At 43.8% G+C, this 27,095-nt stretch overlaps 1 protein-coding gene and 1 long non-coding RNA gene across 2 annotated transcripts; one reads left to right on the plus strand and one right to left on the minus strand.

Annotated features, from left to right (window-relative positions):
* Positions 1 to 5,042: 5,042 nt before the first annotated feature.
* LOC117386478 (FERM domain-containing protein 7) lies at positions 5,043 to 18,306 on the plus strand. Its single transcript, XM_033983839.1, has 12 exons — positions 5,043 to 5,171; positions 9,727 to 9,831; positions 9,920 to 9,962; positions 11,443 to 11,521; positions 11,774 to 11,871; positions 12,969 to 13,083; positions 14,533 to 14,680; positions 14,797 to 14,892; positions 15,522 to 15,685; positions 16,592 to 16,666; positions 16,958 to 17,033; positions 17,128 to 18,306. The coding sequence occupies exons 1-12, from the start codon at positions 5,043 to 5,045 to the stop codon at positions 18,304 to 18,306; spliced, it is 2,307 nt and encodes a 768-aa protein (XP_033839730.1).
* Positions 18,307 to 23,664: 5,358 nt separating this feature from the next.
* Positions 23,665 to 26,256, minus strand: LOC129457058 (uncharacterized). The gene is made up of 3 exons (XR_008649063.1): positions 26,127 to 26,256; positions 24,048 to 24,080; positions 23,665 to 23,984 (listed from the first exon to the last, which is right to left on the minus strand). It is a non-coding gene; the product is annotated as an uncharacterized LOC129457058 (long non-coding RNA).
* Positions 26,257 to 27,095: the final 839 nt, after the last annotated feature.

A 27,095-nucleotide genomic window follows, 5' to 3' on the forward strand; every position in this document is an offset into this window, starting at 1 on the left:
CTCAAACATTACATCACAAACTAAAAATGTACGGCTGAGTTTGAGCTCGTTACACAGACTCAAACATGTGACCTCTCCTCCTTTTCCTCTCTCTATCCCCCTCCTTCCTCTCTCTCGTTTCTCTCTCTCCCATTCTATTTCCCTCTCTTTCCCCCTTCTACCCTTCACTTTTTTTCTCTCCATGTCTCCCCCTCCCTCTCTGCTTCTCTCCTTCCTTTCTCTCCCTCTCTCCTTCTCACCCCTCTCCCGCCGCCTCCGTCTCTCTTCTCCCCCTCCTTCTCTCTTTGTCTCTGTCTCCCCCTTCTCCCCTCCTTCTCTCCCTCCCTCCTGTCCTCCCTCCGTCTCTGGTGAGTACATGTTTAATCTGTGTGTTGTCCCTGCAGCTGTTCGTCCTGCCTCTTCCTCCCTCTTCTCTTCCTCCGTCTCCCCCTCTCCTCCCCCTCTCTTCTTCCTCTGTCTCCTCCTCTCCCTCTCCTCTCCGCTTCTTTCCCTCTCCTTCTTCCTCTTCTGCTCCTCTCCCTCTCCTCCCTCTCTTCTCTCTCTCTCTGTCTTTTTCTCTCCCCGCCCCCTTCCTCTCTCCCCCTCTCTTCTTCCTCTCCCCCTCTCCCTCCACCTCTCCTCCCCCTCTCCTCCTCCTCTTCAGATTAACGGCCCGTGTTGTTTCATGACTTAAATATTCATAAGTGTTTGTTGTTTTTTCTTCGTTTCTGCTCCGTTTCACTGTAAAAATGAATCAGGAGAATCTCACTTTTTTACCCCAGGACAAAAAACTGAAACTGCCCCAGAGTCGACCCGAGTCCAGTCCAACTGCCCCCGTACACAGGCTTTTACCCCTGGACCTGCTCCAGGGAGGAAAGTGAACTCTGTGCCTAAAATAAATAAATAAAAATAAATAAATAAACAAATAAATAAAATTGAATACATAAAAAACATAAATAAATACAAATAAATAAATAAACAAATAAATACAATTGAATACATAAAAAATAAATAACCAAATAAATAAAAATGAATAAATGAATAAAAACATAAATAAATAAAAATAAATAAATAAATAAAATTTAATACATAAAAAACATAAATAAATAAAACTAAATAAACAAATAAATACAATTGAATAATTGAATAAAAACATAAATAAAAATAAACAAATAAATAAAATTGAATACATAAAAACAAATAAATAAAAATGAAAAAACAAATAAATAAATAAAATTCTAAAGTCCATACTGTTGTGCGTCTGATTTCTGTAACACACTTTCATCTAAATCAGAGTAAAAACATTTTAAAAATATTTTCAACCTGAATTTGAAACAAACAACGGGACAGAAATAGACACAATGATAATAAAAAAGAATAAAAATAAAAATGTATGTTATTAAAATATCACAAAAACTCACTACAGAAGTTTTAAAGAAACATTATGTCACTTTACAGGTGGAAAAAGAGACAGAGAGAGAGAGAGGAGAGGAGAGAGGGGGAGAGAGGAGAGAGGGGGAGGAACAGAAAGAGGAAGAGGGAAGAAGAAGAAACAAAACGAGAAGAAAAAAAACGATGCAATATTAAATTAAAGAGAGAAGTGACAAAAGAGACAGAAGAGCTGCAGGTTCTAAAGGATTATGTCACCTGTGAGGAGCAGTGAGGAGCAGTGAGGAGCAGTGAGGAGCAGAGAGGAGCTGTGTGTGAGGAGCAGTGTGTGAGGAGCAGTGAGGAGCTGTTGGGTCATTTTGTTTTATTTGTCTTGTATAAATCTCTTTCCTGTTTTGAAGCTGTGGCCTCAGTCTGTCCTGGTGAATGACGCCATCTAGTGGAGCAGAGGGAGAACTGCAACTGATACAGAGTACATGAAGTATAAGTACATCATGTGTAAGTACATGAAGTATAAGTACATAAAGTATAAGTACATGATGTGTACTTAAATGGTAATTCCATAGTGGTTCAGTACATAAAGTGTGAGTATTGTACATGTTATTGTTTTTACCTCAGTATGATCAAAGATTATCACTACTACTACTACTACTACTACTACTACTACTACTACTACTACTACTACTACTACTACTACTACTACTACTACTACTACTTTTAATACTACTTTTAATTTTACTACAATTTTTACTACTTCTAATACTACTACTACTCCTATTACTACATGTACTACCACTACTTTTACTCGTACTAGTGACTTTATGATTTAATGCAGTAGTGTCCAAACTTTTCTCATTAAGGGCCATGTATAAAAACACACAAATAATAATGTCTTACACTTGTACTGCACTTTTTCAAAGCCTCTACACTAGACTCATTATTCATTCATTTCACTTGGTGATGGTCAGATACTGTTGTAGCCACAGCTGCCCTGGGGAGACTGACGGAAGCGAGGCTGCCAATCTGCGCCATCGGCCCCTCCGACCACCACCTATCATTCACACACACACACACACACACACACAGACACACTCACACACAGACACACACACACACCCACACACAGACACACACACAGACACACACAGACACACTCACACACAGACACACCCCCACACACACAGACACACACACACTCACACATATACAGAGACACACACACACACACACACACACCCCCACAGACACACACACACACACCCCGACTCACACAGACACACACAGACCCCCCCCCCCCACACACACACACACCACATTCATACCAGACCATGTGGGTGAAGTGGGTGGAGTAAAAACATGTTTAATCAGTTCTACCGGCGGCCATTTTGAATTCATAAAAATAATAAAATAAATAAAACACTGAGTCCAGTCAAATGAAGTGACCAGTTCCAGGGGCCAGTTTAGAGCCGAGCTCGAGTCTCACAGCAACAGTTTTTACATAGAAAGTGAACTGGAGCCAGAGTCGATGGAACAGGAAGTGCGCACACGGTCACTTCCTGTTTGTAGCGCGGCGGCGGCTAGCAGGTTTTAGCTCTGTCCATTTCTATAAACGGTCCCCAGAACGATCCCCCTCTGTCCTTCTGTCCCGTGGTGTTTTGGAGCGTCCATCTTGAGCGAGTGACGGCGGAGAAGTGGAGCAGTGGGTCATGTGACACGCTCCAGGGCTCAGGAGGGGGGGCTCCACGCTCTCTCTCTCTCTCTCTTCTTCTCTCACTCCTCTAAAAGCATCCATCCACCGTGAAATGCGTCGCTCTCCTGACACAGACACATCAGACTCTGACGCAGGACGAGGAGAAAATACAAAATAAAAACACAAAATAAAAACACAAAATACTCGTTTGTTTAAATAAAAATCTGTTTAAATGTGACTTTTCTGGAGTTTTCACATTTCTCATGTTTTTACAGACTGTGGACTAAAAAGTGCTGTGTGTCAGTTTATGTTTGAGGTATTTGTACTTTACTTAAGTACATTCTACAGTGTGTACTTTTTACTTTTACTTGAGTACATTTGAGAGCAGTATTTGTACTTTCTACTGCACTACATTTATGAACAGGACTGAAAAGAAAAGGTGTTTTTTATCAGTGTTTGATTCTCTCTCCCTCCCTCTCTCTCCTCTCTCTCCTCTTCTTCTCTCTGTCCCTCCCTCCCTCTCTTTCCCCTCTCTCTCTCCCCACTCTCCTCCTCTTTTCTCTGTCCCTCTCTCCTCCTCCTCCTCCCTGTTCCTCTCACTCCATCTGTCTCCCTCCCTCTCTCTCCCCTCTCTCCTCCTCCTTCTCTCTGTCCCTCCCTCCCTCTCTCTCCTTCCCTCTCTCCTCCTCCTTTTCTCTGTCCCTCCCTCCCTCTCTCCCCTCCTCCTTCTCTCTGTCCCTCCCTCCCTCTCTCCTCCTCCTTTTCTCTGTTCCTCTCTCTCCATATGTCTCCCTCCCTCTCTCTGTCCTCCCTCTCTCCTCCTCCTTTTCTCTGTTCCTCTCTCTCCATCCATCTCCCTCCCTTTCTCTGCCCTCCTCTCTCCCCTCCCTTTCTCCTCCTCCTCCTCTTCTCTCTCCTCTTCTTGCTCTCTGTTCCTCTGTCTCCATGTCCCTCCCTCTCTACCATCCCACTCTCACTTCCTTTCTCTCCTCCTCCTTTCTCTCAAACTGTAAACACTCTGTTCCACCTTGTGATGTCATCATGTGATACAGGAGGTGCTCCTCTGTGTTTTTAAACTCCACACACCTTCATTTATACAATCATCTGGATCATTTCAGTCCTGGAACAACTGACAATCTACAACTGAACTAAAGGGAAAAGGAGGAGTTCACTGGAAAACTCCCACTTGATGACATCACAAGGTGGAACGTCACATTTTGATCTTTGTCGATGTAACAGACGAATAATAAAGTGACTCAAACATGTGAGAATGAAACAAACACAACTCCAGTGTGTGTTTTTGACGTGTGAACAACATTAGAACGTGACTTAAAGCTACAAGAGTCACTTTTCTGTAATTATTCGAGCTTTAAAGTGTAAATATTCTTCTCTTTATGTTCGATGTTGAACTTTCTGATCGTCTCAACTGGAAAAATATAAAATAAATAAAAATAAATGGTCCCTAGATGTAAAAATGAGACTGTTTGACATAAGATCTGTGGTCGTAATGTTATGGCTCATCTGCTGGTGGCACAGGGGCGGGGCTTGTGACACAGGGGGCGTGGCTGGTGGCACAGGGGGCGGGGCTTGTGGCGCAGGGGGCGTGTCCTCTAATCCAGGGCAGTGTGTTTCTCTCTTATTAAGGTTCATTCAGTGGAAACATCGCTCTGCCCCAGATGTCACACTACTGCACAAAGTACACACTAAAAGTACACACTAGAAGTACACACTACAAGTACACACTCAAAGTACACACAAGTACTCACAACCGCAGTACTGGGAGAACGAGGAGGAGACAGGAGCCAAAATGGACCAACATCATCACCACCAGCAGCAGCAGCAGCACGACAGCAGCTGAGACCAGGACTCAGACCAGGTTTGGACCAGGTTTGGACCAGGTTTAGACCAGGTTTAGACCAGGTTTAGACCAGGTTTAGACCAGGTTTAGACCGGGTTTAGACCGGGTTTAGACCTGAAGAGGAGCATGGAGGATGAGGGACTCCGCAGCAGGACTTTACCCAGGATCGGCTCATCGTCTCGGGGGCAGAAGGAGCAGAAGCTGCGGCTCAGGGTCATTTTCCTGGACAACAGCGAGAGAACGTTTGAGGTGGAGGTAAGAGACGGAGACGGAGACACAGACGGAGACGCAGACGGAGACGCAGACGGAGACGCAGACGGAGACGCAGACGGAGTTTTTGTTTAGTTAAAATGAGAGGATTAAAGAGCAGACGTGAGGCTCAAACTCCAGGTCCAGACGAGTCACATTTATTATTTTTTAAGAAATATTGGTTTGATTTTTTTAGCCGTGAAAATTCAGTCAACAAACTCCTTTTATTCCACTTTTTTTGACAAATTTACTGAGATTTTTCATATTTTTTTAACAAAATTTTAAATAATTTTGTCATGTTTTAATATTTTTGCCAATTGACACAAATGTAACTTTGTCTCATAAATAATGAAGAGTAAAAGTATTTTTAATATTACTGAGTGCTTCCTCTCTCTCTCTCCCTCTCTGCATCTCTCTCTCCTCCTCCTCTCTGTTCCTCTCTCTCCATCTCCTTTCTTTCTCTCCCCCTTCTACTCTTCACTCTCTTTTTCTCTCCATATCTCTCTTCTTCTTTCTTCCTCTCTCCTTTTCACCTCCTCCCCGTCTTCTTCCCTCTCTACTTCCCCTCTTTCTCTTTTTGTCTCTCACCTTTTCCCTTCCTCTCTCTCCCTCCCTCTTTTTGTCTCTCCCTCCCTCTCTACTCCCCCACCCTCGCTCCCTTCCTTTTCTCCTCCTTTTTCCCCCCTCCCCCTTCCACCCTTCACTCTCTTTCTCCCCACCTCTCCTCCTTCCTCTCTCCTTCCCTTCCTTCCTTCCTCTTTCCTTCTCTCTCTTTCCTCTTTCTCTCTTCCTCTCCTGTCCCTCCCACTCCCCCTTCTATCCCCTCTCCCTCTCTCCTTCCCTTTCTCTCCTCCTCCTTTCTTTCGCTGCCTCTTCTACCTTTCACCCTCTCTCTTTCTCCCTCTTTTCTTCTCTCCTTCCCTTCCTCCCTCTCTCCTTCTCTCTATTCCCCTTCCTTCCTCTCTCTTACCCTCTCTCTATACCTCTACTCTCTCTCTCCCCCCCCCTCTCTCCCTCCTCCTTCTTTCTCTCTCTTTCTCTCCTCCTCTTCTTGACCTGGATTAACAGAAGTAGATCTTTTTGTTTAGGAATTGACTCCGTCTCCCCGTCGTCTCAGAGAGCACGGAAAGAGAGGGAAGGAGAGAGAGGAGGAGAGGAGGAAGAGAGTGAGAGAGGGAGAGGAGGTAGACGACAATAAGTAGAAACTGCAGAAAAGAGCGAAGGATCTGATTTGAAGTTGATGTTGATAAAATGGAGTCGACCTCGACGTCGCTCGAGGCCAAACTCGACGTAAAGAAAGAGAAATAAAAGATGCTCCAGTTAAAGCCGCGACACGACACGCTCTGTGCCACCTCGTGATGTCATCAAGTGGTCGTTTTTGAGTTGACGTTTACCTTTTTCCCTTTAGTTCAGTTGTAGATCGTCAGTTGTTCCAGGAGATGAAATGATCCAGATGATTCTATAAATGAAGGTGTGTGGAGTTTAAAAACACAGTGGAGCACTTCCTGTATCACATGATGACATCACAAGGTGGAACAGAGTGTTTTCAGCCTGAGTTCAGTCTAAATTAAGCCTCGTTGAGTCGTGAGGATGTGATTTGGAGTTTGTTTGTTTTAATCACAGGTTCTTTGACATAATGGTCCTCAGCTGCTCTCCTCCTCCTCCTCCTCCTCCTCCTCCTCCTCTTCTCCCCATCTTTCTCTCCACCTCTATCTCTCGCTAACCCCCACTCTCACTCCCTTTCTCTTCTCCTTTCTTCATCTCCTCCTTCTACATTTCACTCTCACTTTCTCCCCATCTCTCCCTCATTCTCTCCTTCTCTCTCTCCCTCTCTCTTTCCCCATGTTTCCTCTCCTCTCCCTTGTTTTCCTCTCGTGTCTCTCTCACCCCCTTACACACCCTTTCTCCCTTGCTTTCTTCCTCTCTCCCTCTTTTTTCTGCTCCTTTCTCTCTCCTCTCCCCTTTTATCCTCCATCTCTTCTTCTCTCTTCTTTTCCTGCTTTCCTCCTTACTCACCCTTTCTCTCTCCCCCATTGTTTCCTCTCCTCCCTCTATCTCTGTCTCATCCTCTCTCACCTCCTTATATACCTCTCTCTCTCCCTCCCTCTTGTTTCCTCTCTCTCTCTCTCTCTCTCTTGTTTTCCAGTAAAAGGTTTAAAGTTCTTCTTTCTCTCTCTCTCTCCCTCCCTCCCTCTCTCCCTTTCTCTCTTCTTTTTCAGTAAAGGTTTATAGTTCTTCTTTCTCTCAAACATAAATAAATGAGTGAATGTTCTGTTCTTTTTTTACTCTTTGTTGCTCTCGTGTTTCAAACTGAGGACAGACACGTCGGTGCTTCCTGTTTTTTTAAGTTCAGAGAAAAAGCTCAAATAAATGAGAACCTGGAGAGTACCAGCCTGTTCTCCCATGATGCACTGCAGAGTGTGTGTGTGCGGGTGTGTGTGTGCGTGGGGGGGGGGGGGGGGGGGGGTGTGTGTGTGTCAGACCTGGTGTTCCTCAGGGCTCTGTTCTTGGGCCGTTGTTGTTCATAGTTTGTATTGACCATGTTCCTTTGGTGCTCCAGTCCTCTCTCTCTTTGTTTCCTCTCCTCCCTCTGCCTCTCTCCATCTCCTTATTTCCTATTCCTCTCTCTCCCCCCTCTGTCTGTCTCTCCCTTGTTTCCTCTCCTCCCCTCTCTCTCCTCTCCACCTCTCTCCCCTCTCTATCTGTCTCTCCCTTGTCCTTCCTCCCCCTCTCTCCCTCTCCTTGTCCCCCCTCTCCATCTTTTTCTCTCTCTCTTCCTTTCCTCCACCTCCTTCTCCCCTCTCCAACTCTCCTCCTCCTTCTCTCCCCGTCTCTCCTCTTCCTCTCCTTGTTTTGCTCCCCCTCTCTCCCCTCACCCCCTCCCTCCCTCTCCTCCCTCTCTCCCCTCCACCGCCCTCTCTTCTCTCTCCCCTCCCCCTCTCCTCCCTCTCCTCTCCTTGTTTCCTCTCTCCTCCTCCCTCTCCCTCTCTCCTCTTCCTCTCCTTGTTTCCTCTCTCCTCCTCCCTCTCCCTCTCTCCTCTTCCTCTCCTTGTTCCCTCTCTCCTCCTCCTGTGTGTGACATGTTAATATCACACATAGAGCGCCCCCTGTGGTGTCACAGACACATTAAACACATGTGACAGATGCATTGTGGGTAATTAAACAGAGAGAACAGGAGGTGGGAGTCAGGGAGGCGTCAGGGAGGCGTCTTTGAGACGTTTGTCCACAGCACCGTCTCTGCACCGGGAGACGCTTTTTAAAAACAATTTAGATTTGAATCACATTAAACTGGAGTTTGTCAAAAAAAACAACACTTTGTTCAGACGAGCTTCAGATCCACAGAGAGAATTTAACAAAAACAGATTCAGACGCAGCTAAACCAGGAATTTACTTCTGTGGGGTATTAAAGAGGAGGTATTTACTTCTAAATAAACTGAAAACACTCTGTTCCACCTTGTGATGTCATCATGTGATACAGGAAGTGCTCCGCTGTGTTTTTAAACTCCACACACCTTCATTTATAGAATCATCTGGATCATTTCAGTCCTGGATTTTCTGTCCTCCCCGTCTTTTTCTCCTCTTTTATTGGCTATTTTCTTTCTTTTTTAAATTATCCTAACTTTCTCTTCTTCTATCACTCTCTCCCTTTCTCTCATTATCCCTCCTTTCCTCTTTCTCCTTCTGTATCCCCTTCCATTTCTCTTTCTCTCTCACTCTCTTTCTGTCTTATCTCTCTCTATCTCAATCTGTTTTTTCTCTTTTTCTCTCTCTCTGTTTCTCTTTTTCTCTACTTCTCTCTCTTTCTCTCTCTCTCTGTTTCTCTCTCTAGCTCTCTTTTTTCTCTCTTTTTCTCTTTCTCTCTCTCTGTTTCTCTTTTTTCTCTCTTTCTCTCTTTCTGTTTCTCTATCTCTCTTTTTCTCTCTTTCTCTCTCTCTCCCATCACTCCTTTTCTCTTCCTTCTCTAGACTCATTTGTATCATCTCTTTCTCTTTCTCTCTAAATTTAAACCGTCTGTTTTAAACCTGTTAAACTCCCACTTGATGACATCACGAGGTGTGACGTCTCATCTCTGCAGATGTGACTCATACTAAAGTGTTAGGACGTGACTTAAAGCTCATTAAAGTTTCCATTTTGCATAATACAGGAGCTTTATTTCCTACTGCACATCACACCAGGTTTGTGAAGTCGTAGTGCACAGTTTGCGTCATGTTTTTATATATTTATGGAGGATTGTCGCGTGTGGAGCGGGGGTGACGTGGGCTCGTGGGCGGAGCCTCGTACAGCTAACCGTACGGAGCGCGTCCAGTGCCTTTGCCGAGGTCCATCCGAGTTTTTAAACCCATAAACCGTTTTCTTTTTCTCATTATATTTTTCTTCTTAGCCGTTATTAAATTCAAAATCCAACTTCAAACGCGACTTCTCCAAATCCTCACAAAGCCGATGGAAATATTCACGCCGCATTTGAACGTTCGTCCCCTGAGATTTCCGCCATTTTTTTTTTTTTTTTCGCTAAACCCCAATTATCTCGTGTCTTTTTTCTTCTTCTGCGATTTTCCCGTAGCACAAAGTTCTGGGAGTGGATTTCTTCAACAAAGTGTGTGGTCACCTGAAGCTGCTGGAGAAGGAGTATTTTGGACTGGAGTTTAGACACCACAGCGGCCATTATGTAAGAAATAAAATATAAAAATTAAATTAAATAAAATAAATGTGGAAACTTTGAAATGTTTTGGTTGGAATTTTGATTTGTTTTTCAGGTTTGGTTGGAGCTGATGAAGCCACTGGCCAAACAGATCAAATGTAAGTCAATACTACGCGATATGGACACGCCCACTTTGACACGCCCACTCTGACACGCCCACTTTGACACGCCCACTCGGACACGCCCACTCGGACACGCCCACTCTGACGTCCATTTTATTTCCCAGTTTTAGTTGAATGTTGCGATTTCAAATGTGTAAATTATAACAAAATGATCCACTGAGTCAGAGATGAGAACCATAAAGACACAAGCTCAATAAATACTCACAAATAAAGTTTCAAAAATATTACCAGTATCTCAACGTTAATACAATTAAAATAAAAAATAAAACGTACAATAGTGGTGGAAAAAGGTACTGCAGATTTACACTTTGTTACTTGGCTAATCATGTACTCAATTATACGAGTAAAAGTACTGCTAGCACTTTAGTACTAGTTACTTTTTACTTTCTTTACGCAATTTTAGAAGCTTTTCAGATCAGGCTTTTATAAAAAAAAAAAAAAAAAAACTTGAATCAAAAAGTCCACCGTGCTCAGTAACCTCTGATTTAAAAGGTAACTAAACACAACAGCGCCCTCTACCTCACTGTGAGCGTCACTACTTCCTGTTAGCGTCACTACTTCCTGTTAGCGTCACTACTTCCTGTTAGCGTCACTACTTCCTGTCCAGTTTTGTCTCTGTGAGGGTTTTGCAGAGTCACATTAAAATTAATAAATATTTAAAGGTCAGACAGTGGACAGAGAGCTGCAAGTGGGTCAGGGGTCAGAGGTCAGGGGGCTAGGGTCAGACAGTGGACAGAGAGCTGCAGGTGGGTCAGGGGTCAGAGGTCAGGGGGCTAGGGTCAGACAGTGGACAGAGAGCTGCAGGTGGGTCAGGGGTCAGAGGTCAGGGGGCTAGGGTCAGACAGTGGACAGGGAGCTGCAGGTGGGTCAGGGGTCAGAGGTCAGGGGGTTAGGGTGAATGTCACTGATGTTAAACACGACACAAATAAAATACTTCACCTGAGACGATTGTGTTTAGAAAGAGACAAGTTTGTGTCTCAATGCTAACGCTAACGCTAATGCTAATGCTAACTCTGAGGCATAATAAATATTTAAAAAAACGCACAAACTGAAGTATTCTACATATGAAAACAATCACGTAGTCCTTATTTTAATTAATTTGAATTTTAATAAGTTGTTTGTTTTTATATTTTACGCTTTTAATGAAAGTTAGCATTAGCTTTGAGACGCAGCGAGCTAACTAGCTAACTGATAACGTGCAACATAAAACAGGGAATAATAACGATATAAAAACAGCTGAAATATAGCCTTTATAAGTACAAATAAGGACACACATAAAGTTAAAAAAGATGCTTAAAAATTTAATCATCTCTTCTTTTGTAAGATTAATACATTTGTACACGGTCCCTGACAAATAAAGAAAAAAAAAGAACAGATATATTTGTCGTTCTAAGTGATCTGAGTTTTAAATTGCGCTATTTTTTTCTTTTTTTTTTGTCCCGTGTTCTCTCCTCAGACACAAGTGACCTCTTCTTCAGGTTTATAGTGAAGTTTTTCCCTCCTGATCCTGGACAACTGAAACGAGGACTCACCAGGTAAAACTGTTCAAAAGTCCTCAAAATGTCGCCCGTAAACAGGAAGCTAAGAGCACAGGAATGACATCTACACGGAGACGAGCAGGAAGTAGACCAGCCACAAGACAAGTCCCACAGTGCAGCTTTAGTATAAGCCTTGAACTGGTGTCCACCGCAGCAGCAGAACCACCAGCCTCTTCAGCCTCTCCATCTCCTCCTCTCCTCCTGGCCTGAAGATAAATATTAAGTGCGTGATGTTGTGTTTTTTCGCAGGTACCTCTTTGCCTTACAGATCCGTCAGGACCTGTCCAACGGAGGCCTGACGTGTAACGACAACAGCGCCGCCCTGCTGGTCTCACACATACTGCAGTGTAAGTGCAGCCTGAGGGGTTTACAGGGCAGGAGTAATGTGTGTGTCTGTGTGTTGGGGTGCGTGTGTGTGTGTTTGTGTGTGTGTTTGTGTGTGTGTGTTTATGTGTTTGTTTGTGTGTGTGTATATGTGTGTGTTTGTGTGTGTGTTTGTTTGTGTGTGTGTGTGTGTATATGTGTGTGTTTGTGCGTGTGTTTGTGTGTGTGTTTGTGTTCGTGTGTTGGGGTGTGTTTGTTTGTGCGTGTGTGTTTGTGTGTTTGTGTTCGTGTGTTTGTGCGTGTGTGTGTGTTTGTGTGTGTGCGTTTGTGTGTGTCTGTTTGTGTGTATGTTTATGTGTGTTTGTTTGTGTGTCGGGGTGTGTTTGTTTGTGTGTTTGTTTGTGTGTGTTTGTGTGTGTTTATGTGTGTGTTTATGTGTGTGTTTGTGCGTGTGTTTGTGCGTGTGTTTGTGTCTGTATGTGTGTGTTTATGTGTGTGTTTATGTGTGTGTTTGTGTGTGTTTATGTGTGTGTTTATGTGTGTGTTTATGTGTGTGTTTATGTGTGTGTTTATGTGTGTGTTTGTGTGTGTGTTTGTTTGTGTGTGTGTGTATATGTGTGTGTTTGTGCGTGTGTTTGTGTGTGTGTTTGTGTTCGTGTGTTGGGGTGTGTTTGTTTGTGCGTGTGTGTTTGTGTTCGTGTGTTTGTGCGTGTGTGTGTGCGTTTGTGTGTGTCTGTTTGTGTGTATGTTTATGTCTGTGTTTGTTTGTGTGTTTGTTTGTGTGTTTGTTTGTGTGTTTGTTTGTGTGTTTGTGCGTGTGTTTGTGTCTGTATGTGTGTGTTTATGTGTGTTGGGGTGTGTTTATGTGTGTGTTTATGTGTGTGTTTATGTGTGTGTTTATGTGTGTGTTTGTGTGTGTGTTTGTTTGTGTGTTTGTTTGTGTGTGTTTGTGTCTGTATGTGTGTGTTTATGTGTGTGTTTATGTGTGTGTTTGTGTCTGTGTGTGTTTATGTGTGTTTATGTGTGTGTTTGTGCGTTAGGGTGTGTTTGTGTGTGTTTATGTGTGTGTTTGTGTCTGTGTGTGTGTGTGTGTGTTTATGTGTGTGTTTGTGCGTTACAGCAGAAATAGGCGACTATAACGAGGAGCTGGACTCTCAGCACTTGGACATGAAACAGTACATCCCAAACCAGGAGTATCTGGACCATAAGATCATCAAACTGCACAAGAGGCACAGGTAACAGCCACTAGCATGCTAACACACACCTACTGCTTCATGGAGAGAGTAAAATGCTCAGGAGTTAAATGGAGACAGAACAGATCAGAGCAAAACAGATTTGACTTAACGTGGGACATGACACCTAAACTGGAGGAGTAAAGGGGAGGAGTGAGGGGGGGAGGGGCGGAGTCTGGATGACTAAAGGGGAGAGAGTGAGGGAGGAGGTGCAGAGCCTGACAGACAAAGGCCTGGAGAGTGAAGGAGGAGGTGTGGAGTCTGGAGAACTAACGTGTAGACAGTGAAGGAGGAGGCGTTGAGTATGGAGGACTAAAGGCGTAGAAAGTGAAGGAGGAGGGGCAGGGTTTGGAGGACTAAAGGGGAGAGTGAGGGAGGAGGTGCTGAGTCTGGGGGACTAAAGGGGAGAGAGTGGAGGAGGAGTTGCGGAGTCTGGAGGAGGTGTGGAGTCTGGAGGAGATGTGGAGTCTGAAGGATTAAAGTGTAGATAGTGAAGGAGGAGGTGTGGAGTCTGGAGGACAAAGATGTAGAGAGTGAAGGAGGTGGTGCAGAGTCTGGAGTTCTTAAAGGGAAAGAGTGAAAAAGGAGGTGCAAAGTCTAGAGGTGGTGCAGAGTCTGGAGGATAAAGGTGTAGAGAGTGAAGGAGGAGGTGCGGAGTCTGAAGGAGGTGGAGAGTATGGAGAACTAAAGGGGAGAGTGAAGGAGGAGGTGCGGAGTCTGAAGGAGGTGCAGAGTATGGAGAACTAAAGGGGAGCGTGAAGGAGGAGGTGCGGAGTCTGAAGGAGGTGCAGAGTATGGAGAACTAAAGGGGAGCGTGAAGGAGGAGGTGCGGAGTCTGAAGGAGGTGCAGAGTATGGAGAACTAAAGGGGAGCGTGAAGGAGGAGGTGCGGAGTCTGAAGGAGGTGCAGAGTATGGAGAACTAAAGGGGAGCGTGAAGGAGGAGGTGCGGAGTCTGGAGAACTAAAGGGAAGAGAATGGAGGAGGAGATGCGGAGTCTGGGGAGCTGAGAAGTCTGGAGTTCTAAAGGGGAAAGAGTGAAGAAGGAGGTGCGGAGTCTGGATAAAGGTGTAGAAAGTGAAGGAGGAGGGGCGGGGTTTGGAGGACTAAAGGGAGGAGTCAGGAGGAGGAGGAGGAGGTGCAGAGTCTAGACGTACATTGAACAGTGTGATTGGTCTGACAGGTGTCCACACTCCAAACTCCGCCCCCTGCAGTGAGGCGTGTGTCATTACAAACACCTGTCTGTAATCAGGACAGTCTTTTGTGATGTCACCAACTACTTGAACCCCCCCGCGCTCACTGAGGAGGTGCAGATTCAGATTTAACGTGTTTTTTTTAACCATAAAGCTGCAGATCGACTTGGTTTGTGGGTGAATTCTTCAGCTCATTTCTACAGACGAAGTAAAAAAAAACACCAAATATACGAGGAGTAAAGTTCCGTGTTGTTGCTTTAGAGGTGCCACTCCTTCTGAATCGGACGCCCAGCTCCTAGAGGTGGCTCGTAAACTGGACATGTACGGCATCAGGCCCCACGCCGCGTACGACGGGGAGGGCATGAGGATTAATCTGGCCGTCACTCACTCGGGGGTTCTGGTCTTTCAGGTAAACCCTCTGCTGATACTAGTACTATGAGTACTCTGTGTGATACATGGGACGTGTAAATACTACGAGTACTCTGTGTGATACATGGGACGTGTAAATACTCGTGTACTTTTTAGGGAAATACCAAAATCAATTCCTTCAGTTGGGCCAAGATTCGTAAACTGAGCTTCAAACGTAAACACTTCCTCATCAAACTGCACGATAAAGTCGGGGTGAGTACTTCAATAATACTTTTAAAGGAACTGTACCTGCCAGGAGTAGTACTGTAGTAGATTTAGTAGTATTAGATGTAGTAGTAGTAGTTGCAGTAGTAATAGTAGTAGTAGCAGCAGTAACAGTTGCAGTAGTGGCAGTAGTAGTAGTAGTAGTAGTAGTGGCGGTAGCGGTAGCAGTAGTAGCAGTACTGGTAGTAGTAGTAGCAATAACAGTTGCAGTAGTAGCAGTAGTAATAATAGTGGTAGCAGTAGTAGTAGTAGTAGCAGTAGTAGTAGTAGTAGCAGTAGCAGCAGTAGTAGTAGTAGTAGCAGCAGTAGTAGTAGTAGCAGCAGTAGTAGTAGTAGCAGCAGTAGTAGTAGTAGCAGCAGTAGTAGTAGTAGTAGTAGTAGTAGTAGTAGTCGTAGTAGTAGTAGCAGTAGCAGTAGTAGTAGCAGTAGCAGTAGTAGCAGTAGTAGTAGCAGTAGTAGTAGTAGTAGTAGTAGTAGTAGTAGTAGTAGTAGTAGTAGTAGTAGTAGTAGTAGTAGTAGTAGTAGCAGTAGCAGTAGTAGCAGTAGCAGTAGTAGTAGTAGCAGTAGTAGTAGTAGTAGTAGTAGTACTTGTACTTTAATGCCTCTACTCTCTCCAGACTCTGGGTAAAGACACTCTGGAGTTCTGCATGGCGAGTCGTGACGTGTGTAAGTCGTTTTGGCGTGTGTGTGTGGAGTACCACGCCTTCTTCAGGCTCCCCGAGGAACCGCAGGCCGTGCACAAGACGCTCCTGTCCTGCAAGGGGTCAAGGTTCAGGTACAGGTGAGAACGAACCGCCAGACGCCACGAGTGAACGAGAACACTCCAGAAGAACGATGATTTAAGTGGACAATTTTAACAGCTGTTTATATAAATGGACGTAGCTAACATGCTAACCACTGTGTACCAAACAGGAAGTGATTATGACACTGTGTATCAAACAGGAAGTGATCATGGGTGCACTTCCTGTAACTGTCAGACTCATCATTTAGGTCTTAAAATGCAGAGCGATCCTGAGATTTTTATTTGTCTTTTTTATCTGTAAATCAAAAACATTAATAACAGACAAATCAGGCGCCTCCTTCCCCCGACGTCGCTCTCGTTAGCGTTAGCAACAGGTTTGATTGACAGCGTTGCTAAGTGCGGGAATGGGCGTTACCTTCAACAGCCTCGCTCCTGATTGGCTCTTTTGGTTGCTCTGATACGCAGGGTCGCAATTCCTAATATGGAACTGCGCGCCAAATTAGCCGCTATAACTGCTAGCCTCGATTAGCTTCATTTGGAGCTGAATGCTGTGGTCACTTCTTTACACGATGGATGAAAATAAACATTTAGCTAATTCTGGTACATTTACAGTATGTCTATAAATGTACGCTGTCCCTAAACTAACCAACTAATTATTTATTTATTTATTTAGTTAATTAATTTTATTTATTTTTTTTGTACGTAAGAAAACACGTTACACTGAGCCAAAAGGCCTAAGTTCAGGCTTGAAACCTCAATCGGACACACTAAAATATTCAGTTTTAGGCTGTAAAAGTTACATTTTTAAAACCTGTTACGTTGGGTCAATTTTCAAAGACGCCTGAGGGCCAAGAATGACCAGTCTAAGGGCCAGATTTTGGACCGGGGGCCAGAGTTTGGACATTATGTTGATGGTCTCACGTTGTAACTTTGTGTGATCTTCAGCGGCCGAACGCAGAAGCAGCTGCTCGAGTGTTTGGGACCAAGTTCAGGAGATAAGAAAATCTCAACATTTGACAGGTAAAAAAATAGAATTAATTTATTAGATTTAAAGGCACAGTGTGTAACTTTCCGGAGGTGGCGAGTCTCCTGCATGAGTCCATGGAAATAGAAAGTTTAAGCCAAACTTCGGACCACATTTCCATGGAAACAAGCAGGAGGAGGCCCTTTTCGTCCAAGTAAGAACCCAAACAAACGTGCTTTTATGGTCTATTTTTTGGCTGAAAAGTTACATACTATGGCTTTAAAGAATATGTTTTTATTTATAGCAGTAACAATCGTAGTAAATTGTTTTTGTTTGTGCGTTTTCAGAACATACTACCAGTCCGATTACGACGAAAGACAGTGCCGATCGTCTCCGGATCTGCTCACCGACGTCTCCAAACAGGTGCGTCGCCAGATTTCACGAAAGAAACGAGCGATTTAGCCGATAAAAAAAAAAAAAAAAAACGAAAACTAAGCGACGCCTTTTCTCTCGTCAGATTTTCGAGCACTCCTTCCTGTTCCCTCCGTCTTCTCGAGTTTTGGCCGTTCAGAGCGACAACGAACTGGACCCTCAGCGCCGCCATCTCCAGGACTTCGAATTCGACCCGACGTTTGACCCCAACGGGATGTCCAAACGCAGCCACTCCTCGTCCGAAGTCGCGCGACCGTTCCGCCCGTACACCCAAGTCACGCCCCTGTCTCCGTCGCCGTACCACAACTCGCCGAAACAACGCTCCGCCTCCGCCTCCGGACCGGACGACCCCAAGCAGTTCGCGCGGGTGGGTCAAATCCGGCAGGCGCAACGGTTAGCCGGGGTTTACGCTAACCGCTCAAGACGCCGACCCAATCCGCAACCGCCTCCCGACGCTCCGCAAGGATTGGTTCTTTTATACCCCAATAACCCCGCCTACCAGTATCACCCCGTTCTTCCCTCGTTTCCGATGGCAACGCCTTTACAAAAACACCCGTACTTGTCCGATTACGTCTCGTCTTTAGAACGATTCACTCAACCGCAAAGAAGGGACTTTACCGCTACAGACGGACGCCAAACTTTTTACCCGCTGGCGCACGATTCGCCGACGCCAAGGAGGAATTTGCGCCCGTACGCTTCAGGCGGGCTGGGGTTGCCTCGCGTCTACCCGCCAGGAAGTAACGGAGGAAGGCTATTGGGCGTCGGGCAGGTGGAGGCGGGGCATTACAGCGACGATTGTAGCTTCCTTCCCGGTTTGCCGCGGCGCGTCGCTAGCCAACCAGACGTCAAGTTTACATTTCCGAGAAGCGCGAACCCCGCGTCGGAATTTCGCCCGTTAGGATATTACCCGCATTTGACGAGACCGACCAGACCGACGTACTTGCCGCTAAACTCGTCGCCGTTGCCAGAGAGACCAGTTTCCATGTGTATGTTTGGCGGCGCGTCCGGTAGCTATAGCGACACGGAGCAGGAAGTGTTTTATCCGTATTACTTAGCGCCGCCTCCTTTGGGAAACACGGGGAGGGCTGCGGCGGGTCTCGCGCGGATGCGGTTTTCGTCCGGGAGTCTCCAGCTGGACGAGGAAGAGGAGGAGGACGAGGAGGACGAGAGGAAGGAGGTGAAGGCGAGAAAAGAGATGAAGGTTGAAGTGGAGAGGAGAGAGGAGGAGAGAGGAGCGGCGAAAATAACGAAGATAACGCTGTGAACAAACCTGATGCTAACGCTAACGGGAGCGACGTCTGTGAAAGAAGGCGCCTCATTGGTCGGTTTTTAATGTTCATATTTGGATTTTACGGATGAAAATGAAACCCCAGGATCGTGTAGACGGTTAATACGAACGAGTTAATTTTTCACTTAACGCGAAATTATATCCTGACGCTGCTAATGAGGAGTTACCGCGCTCTTCTCTGATTGGCTGATCCATCTGTCAGTCACGCCCCTCTGAACTCTGGGAGATAAGACTGAGGCTCTGACGTCTTTGTTTCGTTTATTAATATTCAGTGGACATGGACAAAGGAGGGGAGAGAGAGTGCGCTCAAGAGGAGTGATAGAGACGGGAGGAGAGAGGAGGAGGCGGGAGGAGGTGGAAGGAGTGGGGAGAGGAGGCAGGAGGAGGCTAGAACAGGCAGGAATGGGCAGGAAGATGCAGGAAGAGGTGGAAAGAGGCAAGAGGAGGTGGGAAGAAGCGAGAGGAGACAGGAGGAGGCAGGAAGAGGGGGGAGGAGACAGAAGGAGGCAAGAGGAGGTGGAAAGAAGCGGGAGGCAGGAGGAGACAGAAGGAGGTGGGAAGAAGGGGGAGGAGACAGAAGGAGGCAAGAGGAGGTGGGAAGAAGCGGGAGGCAGGAGGAGGGGGGAGGAGACAGAAGGAGGTGGGAGGAAGCGAGAGGAGACAGGAGGAGGCGGGAATAGGTGGAAAGAGGCAGGAGGAGGCGGGAAGAAGTGGGAGGAGGCAGGAAGAGGGGGGAGGAGACAGAAGGAAGCAGGAGGAGGTGGGAGGAAGCAAGAGGAGACAGGAGGAGGCGGAAAAAAACAAGAGGAGACTGGAGGAGGTGGGAGAAGACAAGAGGAGGCAGAAGGAGATGGCAGGAGGCTGGGGGAGGCTAGAGGAGGTGGGAGGAGGCGGGAATAGGCAGGAACAGCTAGGAGGATGCAATAAGAGGTGGAAGGAGGCAAAAGGAGACTCGAGGAGGTGGGGAGGAGGAGGGAGGAGATGGGAAGAGACGGGAGGAAGCGGAAGGAAGCAGGAGACGGGAGGAAGTGGGAGGTGGGAGGAGGTGGGAGGAGAAAGTCCCTGGTTTAATTTGTGTAAAATGTTTTTCTGTAAATCCTACCTCACGTTTAACACAAACACACTGAGGTTCACCGGTTTGTGATAAAAATGTCAAAATGTGTGGAATGATCATGTGACGGTGAAGTGTTTATGACGTTTAAGTGTTTATGTTACGTTCTTTGCCAATAAAATGTGAACCAAAAAGTTTTTATTTATTTATTTTTTAAAGCAAATAAATCAAAATCAAACCAAAATCCCAAATTTCAACGACCAAAATGACAAAAATCTCTTCTTTTGTATAAATCTAATCCTGTTTCTATCAAAAATCTGACACGAATCGATACCAAACTTCACCCAAACTGTAACATGAGGACACAGCAGTGGCTTAGGGCGTTAGGGCACCCACTAACCAGGAGGTCTGTGGTTTGATTCCAGCTCCAATGTATGTTTTTGGGTCGTTGAGCGTTTGAATTCTTATTTTCCAGACAGAGGGCCACTAATGCAGGCAGCCATGTTTCCTCCAGTCAGTACGGCCGTCAAAAGTATCGAAAATCAGACACTAAACGATACTAAAACTAGTATCGAAACATTTGAGCAGGAATCGATACTGAAAAAGTCCCATTCACAGGACAAAAAACGGATCTGGAGCTGTGTCGGAACAAGGATAAGAGCAGAAAATAGACTTTTTCCAGACCGAGGTGTAGTTTGTTTTCATCCATGACAGTTTTGACTGCTCACTAGCGCCCCCCATCTCAGAGTGGTCAGGTGATGTTACTGCGGCGTGTCCGATCAGCTGGTTTAAACGGGTTTTGGTGCCGCGTTTCTACCGGTGGAGGCAGGACGACAGCGCCATCTGCAGTGCGACTTCTTCAGGACAGTAGGTCAGAGTGTGAGTCGACGCCACTCGGAGATGGGGGGCGCTATTGAGCAGATCAAACTGTAAGGGATGAAAAACTACAGCTCGGTCTGGAAAAAGAATCTATTAAAGAAGTGTAATAAGTAAAAGCACAAAGACTAGTGTACGCCAACATGATGAAACCTGCCAGAACTAAACCAGGACTGAACCAGGACTGAACCAAGACTGAACCAGGACTGAACCAGGACTGAACCAGGACTGAACCAGGACTAAACCAGGGCCAAAAAAACAGAAAACCCAGAAAAACTCAAAAAAAAAAAAAAAAAAGAAAAAATTAAATAAGTAAAAAATAAATAAATAAACAAAAACAAAAAATCAATATAACAGTACATCAAATAAATCAACTCAAAACTCAAAAAAATTCAAAAAATAAAGAAAAAAAAAACAAAAAAACCCAAAACAAAAAAACATCTCAAAATCAACAACTCAAAAAAAAAGTCAAAAAAAAAAAAAAAAAAAAAAAGTAAAAAAAAAAAAAAAAACCAGAAAAAATAAAAAACAACTCAAAATAACTAAAAAAAAAAAAAAAAAAAAAAAAAAAAAAAAAGCAATGAACCCAGGATGATGTAGAGCGGATTAATATGAACATTTAATTTAACATAAAATGAAGAGTGAATAGTGAATAGTGAGCTGGGCCCAGGGCTGCATTTATAAAACTAAAAAAACAGAAGTATTAGTAGAACATAAAGACAAAACAGCTGTAACTTCCTGCATTTTGGGGGTTTAGAGGCGTCTTTTTAAAATCCCAACTCTTCTGTTTACCAATAACAGTAGAAACTGTCAGATAATCCAGTGAAGTGTTTTCCATAGTTTTCCAGATTTTCCAGACGAGTAAAGTGAGGACTAGGGTTATCTAAAAGAAAGGTACTACTATTTAACATGGAAAATCACATTCTATCGTCTAAAAAAAACAGTGTTTTTATTATTATCATCGTGGTATCGGTATCAAGTATCGAGTCTTTTCCTTAGTATCAACATTGAGTTTGGAATTTTATTATCGTGACGACCTCGGCAAACATTTATAAAACACGTGGTTCTCGTCTGTTTCAGCTGTTTAAAGTTGAAAAATGAATTAAAATCTGAAAAAATATTAGAAAAAACAACACAAAAATCTCAAATCAAACTTAAATATTTATTCATACAGTTTCATAATCCCGCTACAACACGTTTATCCCATTCCTCCCTCCTCCAAAACGACTTTAATCCCTTATGAAGAATATAAAACATTTACAAGTTACAATAGTGTCTTTGGTAAAAACATCACAGACGTCCACATCTCCTCCTCCGACCAATGTACCATCTTATTAAAACAGGGCATTTATGTGTTTGGTCACGATGCTAAACTAACGTAGGCCAGCGTTAAAGCGACTATATCACACCAAACTGACTGTTGTAGCTTTAATCGATGTTATAATGTTGTTACGTCGTTAAAAACAGACCTGGAGTTCGGTTTAACGGCTCATTTTTTACTTTAATTCAGTGGAAATTGGCAGTTCCAGGGCTGAAATCATCCAAATGATTCTAGAAATGAAGCACTTCCTGTATCGCCACTTGATGACATCACAAGGTGGAACAGAGTGTTTGCAGTGTGAGAGAAGAGCTCAGCCTAAATATGGAAATATGTAACAAAAAAACAAAAAAAAAACCCACAAGTCCAGGTCTGTTTGTGAAAAGGAAACATCAGAACAGATCAGACAAAAGTTCAATGTGGCGCTTTAAAGTCATTGTGTAACATTTTGACGGATTAATAATTTATGAAACACTAAACTTGGCACCTGTCGTACAGTTGGAAACGTGACTAACGTGAAAAGCAGTTGTGTTTTTAGTATGAATTGACCCGAAAATAAAAAAAAAAAACAATTGAACTTAAATGTTGGTGAATAAAAATTCTCCAGGTGAAGAAGAGTAACCAGGTGAGGGGGAGGGGCCAGGTGAGGGGGAGGGGCCAGAAGAGGAAGAGGGGGCCAGGTGAGGGGGAGGGGCCAGGTGAGGGGGAGGGGCCAGAAGAGGAAGAGGGGGGCAGGTGAGGGGGAGGGGCCAGGTGAGGGGGAAGGGTCAGGTAAAGGGAGGGGCCAGGTAAAGAAAATGGGCCAGGTGAGGAAGAGGGGCCAGGTGAGGAAGAGGGGGCAGGTGAGGGGGAGGGGCCAGATACGAAAGAGGGGCCAGGTGTGGGGCAAGGGTCAGGTAAAGGGGAGGGCCCAGGTGAGGAAGAGGGGGCAGATGAGGGGGAGGGGCCAGGGGAGGAAGAGGGGGCAGATGAGGGGGAGGGGCCAGGTAAAGAAAACGGGCCAAGCGAGGGGGAAGGGTCAGGTAAAGGGGAGGGGCCAGGTAAGAGGAGGGGAGTGGGGGAGGGGGGGTCAGGTATCAAATCTCCCAACTACTGGTAAAAAAAAAAATTTAAATAAAAAAAGTTACAGGCGGTAGCTTTAAGTAACACAAAGTGGCATTAGCCTGTAGCATTTGTTCACCGTGTTATTTCTTATATTGAATCATAAACTTTTCAAACGCTGTGGCCTGTGGTGCATCTGAATTTCCCAAAAAAAAAGGAGCACAATAAAGTTTGATTTTCATTTACAAGAACAACGTCATTGGCATTTATCGAGCGCTAAAAAAAAAAAACGCTACATGACACAAACACGGACGACCGCGGGACGACAGGAAGCGCTCCCGTCCTTTCAAAATAAAAGCATGTACAGCAGAAAAATCACTTCAGGCACTTGTCATAGTTTAAAGTCAAAACTCGAGCCCTTATATGGAAGAGGAGCGACGTCAACAGAGTAAAAAAAACATCTGAGCCGTTTCACGTTTCAGAAAAGAATTCACCAAGTTTTTACAAGATACAAAATAAAACGTTTTTCAAGCATTTGTCAAATCAAAAGTTTAGATTTGTAAATATTTTCTGTATTTTTGTTTGTTTTAAGAATATTGCGCTTGCGTCTGGTCTATACTTATAATCTGGACGTTTTAAATCACAATATTTATCTAAAACGACTTAAAAAAAAAAAGCAACGAATCCTCCTAAATGTCTCTGATTAAAAAAATAAAACTGGAGAAGGAAGCGCGTGTGTCACAGCGGAGGTGAAAACGGGGATTGATTAGCAAAATGGCGTCTTAAAAATAATCAATTAAAAATAACTCACGCTGAAAATACAAGTTTGAGTGAGTAAATCATGAGAATTAACTGTAATGTTTGTTAAAAAGCTTCTAAAAGTCCATTTTTCAGTGTAGATCTGCGTTAATGTATTTAAAGCCCTTAGTTGCATTCTCACATTACACCACTAGGGGCTGTCCATGTTACTGCTGTCGTGGAGAATTAAAACATCAGCCAGTTTTTTTATTTAACAAATGCACAAATACGAAAAGAAAACCTTGTTGTATCTTATAAAACTCTGTAGAACTTTGTAAAAAACGTAAAATAACTGAAACGTTAAAATAATAATAAAATGCTCTGTTAGCGTCACTACAGCTCCGTACATAACGTGACAAAGACTCGTCCAGCTTAATTACTTTAACATAAATAAAGAAAAGTTTCATATATATTTTGGTGATTTGGTTTTTAAAGGTGGATCCCAGTTGGAAAAACCAGCAGCAGTGATTAAATATGAAATAAAGTGTATGGTACAGACGTGTGTACAGCCACGGAGACATCGCACAGCAAAATCTCCCACGTTTACCCCGAAAGAGTCTTTACAAACGCCTCATGCCGCCGGACGCCCGCGCCGCCGGACGCCCGCGCCGCCGGACGCCCGCGCCGCCGGACGTCAGACGCCCGCACCGTCAGTTATTTGTGAATCTAAAAGAAAAAAAAAAAAAACACAAAAAAAGACTCAAAATACACAGGGTTAAACTGAAAATTCACTTTAAACATGTAAAAAATCAACAACATTTTAAAGAGGAGGTATTTACTTCTATGGGGTATTAAAGAGGAGGTATTTACTTCTGTGGGGTATTAAAGAGGAGGTATTTACTTCTACGGGGTATTAAAGAGGAGGTATTTACTTCTGTGGGGTATTAAAGAGGAGGTATTTACTTCTATGTGGTATTAAAGAGGAGGTATTTACTTCTGTGGGGTATTAAAGAGGAGGTATTTACTTCTACGGGGTATTAAAGAGGAGGTATTTACTTCTGTGGGGTATTAAAGAGGAGGTATTTACTTCTACGGGGTATTAAAGAGGAGGTATTTACTTCTACGGGGTATTAAAGAGGAGGTATTTACTTATGTGGGTATTAAAGAGGAGGTATTTACTTCTGTGAGGTATTAAAGAGGAGGTATTTACTTCTGTGAGGTATTAAAGAGGAGGTATTTACTTCTGTGAGGTATTAAAGAGGAGGTATTTACTTCTATGGGGTATTAAAGAGGAGGTATTTACTTATGTGGGTATTAAAGAGGAGGTATTTACTTCTGTGAGGTATTAAAGAGGAGGTATTTACTTCTGTGGGGTATTAAAGAGGAGGTATTTACTTCTGTGGGGTATTAAAGAGGAGGTATTTACTTCTACGGGGTATTAAAGAGGAGGTATTTACTTCTGTGGGGTATTAAAGAGGAGGTATTTACTTCTGTGGGGTATTAAAGAGGAGGTATTTACTTCTGTGGGGTATTAAAGAGGAGGTATTTACTTCTGTGGGGTATTAAAGAGGAGGTATTTACTTCTACGGGGTATTAAAGAGGAGGTATTTACTTATGTGGGTATTAAAGAGGAGGTATTTACTTCTGTGAGGTATTAAAGAGGAGGTATTTACTTCTGTGAGGTATTAAAGAGGAGGTATTTACTTCTGTGAGGTATTAAAGAGGAGGTATTTACTTCTATGGGGTATTAAAGAGGAGGTATTTACTTATGTGGGTATTAAAGAGGAGGTATTTACTTCTGTGAGGTATTAAAGAGGAGGTATTTACTTCTGTGAGGTATTAAAGAGGAGGTATTTACTTATGTGGGTATTAAAGAGGAGGTATTTACTTCTGTGAGGTATTAAAGAGGAGGTATTTACTTCTGTGAGGTATTAAAGAGGAGGTATTTACTTCTATGGGGTATTAAAGAGGAGGTATTTACTTCTATGGGGTATTAAAGAGGAGGTATTTACTTATGTGAGTATTAAAGAGGAGGTATTTACTTCTGTGAGGTATTAAAGAGGAGGTATTTACTTCTATGGGGTATTAAAGAGGAGGTATTTACTTCTGTGGGGTATTAAAGAGGAGGTATTTACTTCTGTGGGGTATTAAAGAGGAGGTATTTACTTCTTCGGGGTATTAAAGAGGAGGTATTTACTTCTCTGGGGTATTAAAGAGGAGGTATTTACTTCTGTGGGGTATTAAAGAGGAGGTATTTACTTCTACGGGGTATTAAAGAGGAGGTATTTACTTCTGTGGGGTATTAAAGAGGAGGTATTTACTTCTACGGGGTATTAAAGAGGAGGTATTTACTTCTACGGGGTATTAAAGAGGAGGTATTTACTTATGTGGGTATTAAAGAGGAGGTATTTACTTCTGTGAGGTATTAAAGAGGAGGTATTTACTTCTGTGAGGTATTAAAGAGGAGGTATTTACTTCTATGGGGTATTAAAGAGGAGGTATTTACTTATGTGGGTATTAAAGAGGAGGTATTTACTTCTGTGAGGTATTAAAGAGGAGGTATTTACTTCTGTGGGGTATTAAAGAGGAGGTATTTACTTCTATGGGGTATTAAAGAGGAGGTATTTACTTCTGTGGGGTATTAAAGAGGAGGTATTTACTTCTACGGGGTATTAAAGAGGAGGTATTTACTTCTGTGGGGTATTAAAGAGGAGGTATTTACTTCTTCGCTCTCTGTGCTAAGTGCGTTTATCGTGTTTGTGGCGCTCGTACCTGGCGAGGATGTGCGTGACCATTCTGTCCGTGATCCCTGGACACACGTCTTCGGCCAGTCGGATGTTCCTCTCCAGCTCCTCGATGGCGAGTCTCTGCTCCGAGTGCTCCTTGTGCTGCTGCTTCAACTACAGGAAAACAGACGGAAACTGTGTTAAAGCCACACTGCGGAACATTACAGGCCACGCGCTCCTGCTTCAAGAGGCGGGACGTAACGGAGGAAAAGTAGTGAAGTAAAAATACACAAATAAAAACAGAAAACAACAAAATTCTGTTCAAATCTTTGTGTGTTCTGTGTGTGTGTTGTGTGTGTGTGTTGTCTATGCGTCCTGTGTGTTGTGTGTGTTCTGTGTGTGTTGTCTGTGTGTTGTGTGTGCGTTGTGTGTGTGTTGCGTGTGTTCTGTGTATTGTGTGTTCTGTGTATTGTGTGTTCTGTGTATTGTGTGTGTTCTGTGTATTGTGTGTGTTGTGTGTGCGCTGTGTGTGTTCTGTGTATTGTGTGTTCTGTGTATTGTGTGTTCTGTGTATTGTGTGTTCTGTGTATTGTGTGTGTTCTGTGTATTGTGTGTTCTGTGTATTGTGTGTTCTGTGTATTGTGTGTTCTGTGTATTGTGTGTTCTGTGTATTGTGTGTTCTGTGTATTGTGTGTGTTCTGTGTATTGTGTGTTCTGTGTATTGTGTGTGTTCTGTGTATTGTGTGTGTTCTGTGTATTGTGTGTGTTCTGTGTATTGTGTGTTCTGTGTATTGTGTGTTCTGTGTGTGTGTGTTGTCTGTGTCCTGTGTGTTGTGTGTATCGTGTGTGTTGTGTGTGTGTTGTCTTTGTGTTCTGTGTATTGTGTGTTTATTTTATGTCAAAAATACACAAATAAAAACAGAAAACAACTAAATTGATCAAAATCCCCACATCTGAAGCTTCATACGACCTCAAATTGTGCAAAAATACTTTTACTTTTTACTCTTTAAGTACA

Source organism: Periophthalmus magnuspinnatus, chromosome 18 (assembly GCF_009829125.3).
Source record: "Periophthalmus magnuspinnatus isolate fPerMag1 chromosome 18, fPerMag1.2.pri, whole genome shotgun sequence".
In the NCBI taxonomy this organism is placed as follows: domain Eukaryota; kingdom Metazoa; phylum Chordata; class Actinopteri; order Gobiiformes; family Gobiidae; genus Periophthalmus; species Periophthalmus magnuspinnatus.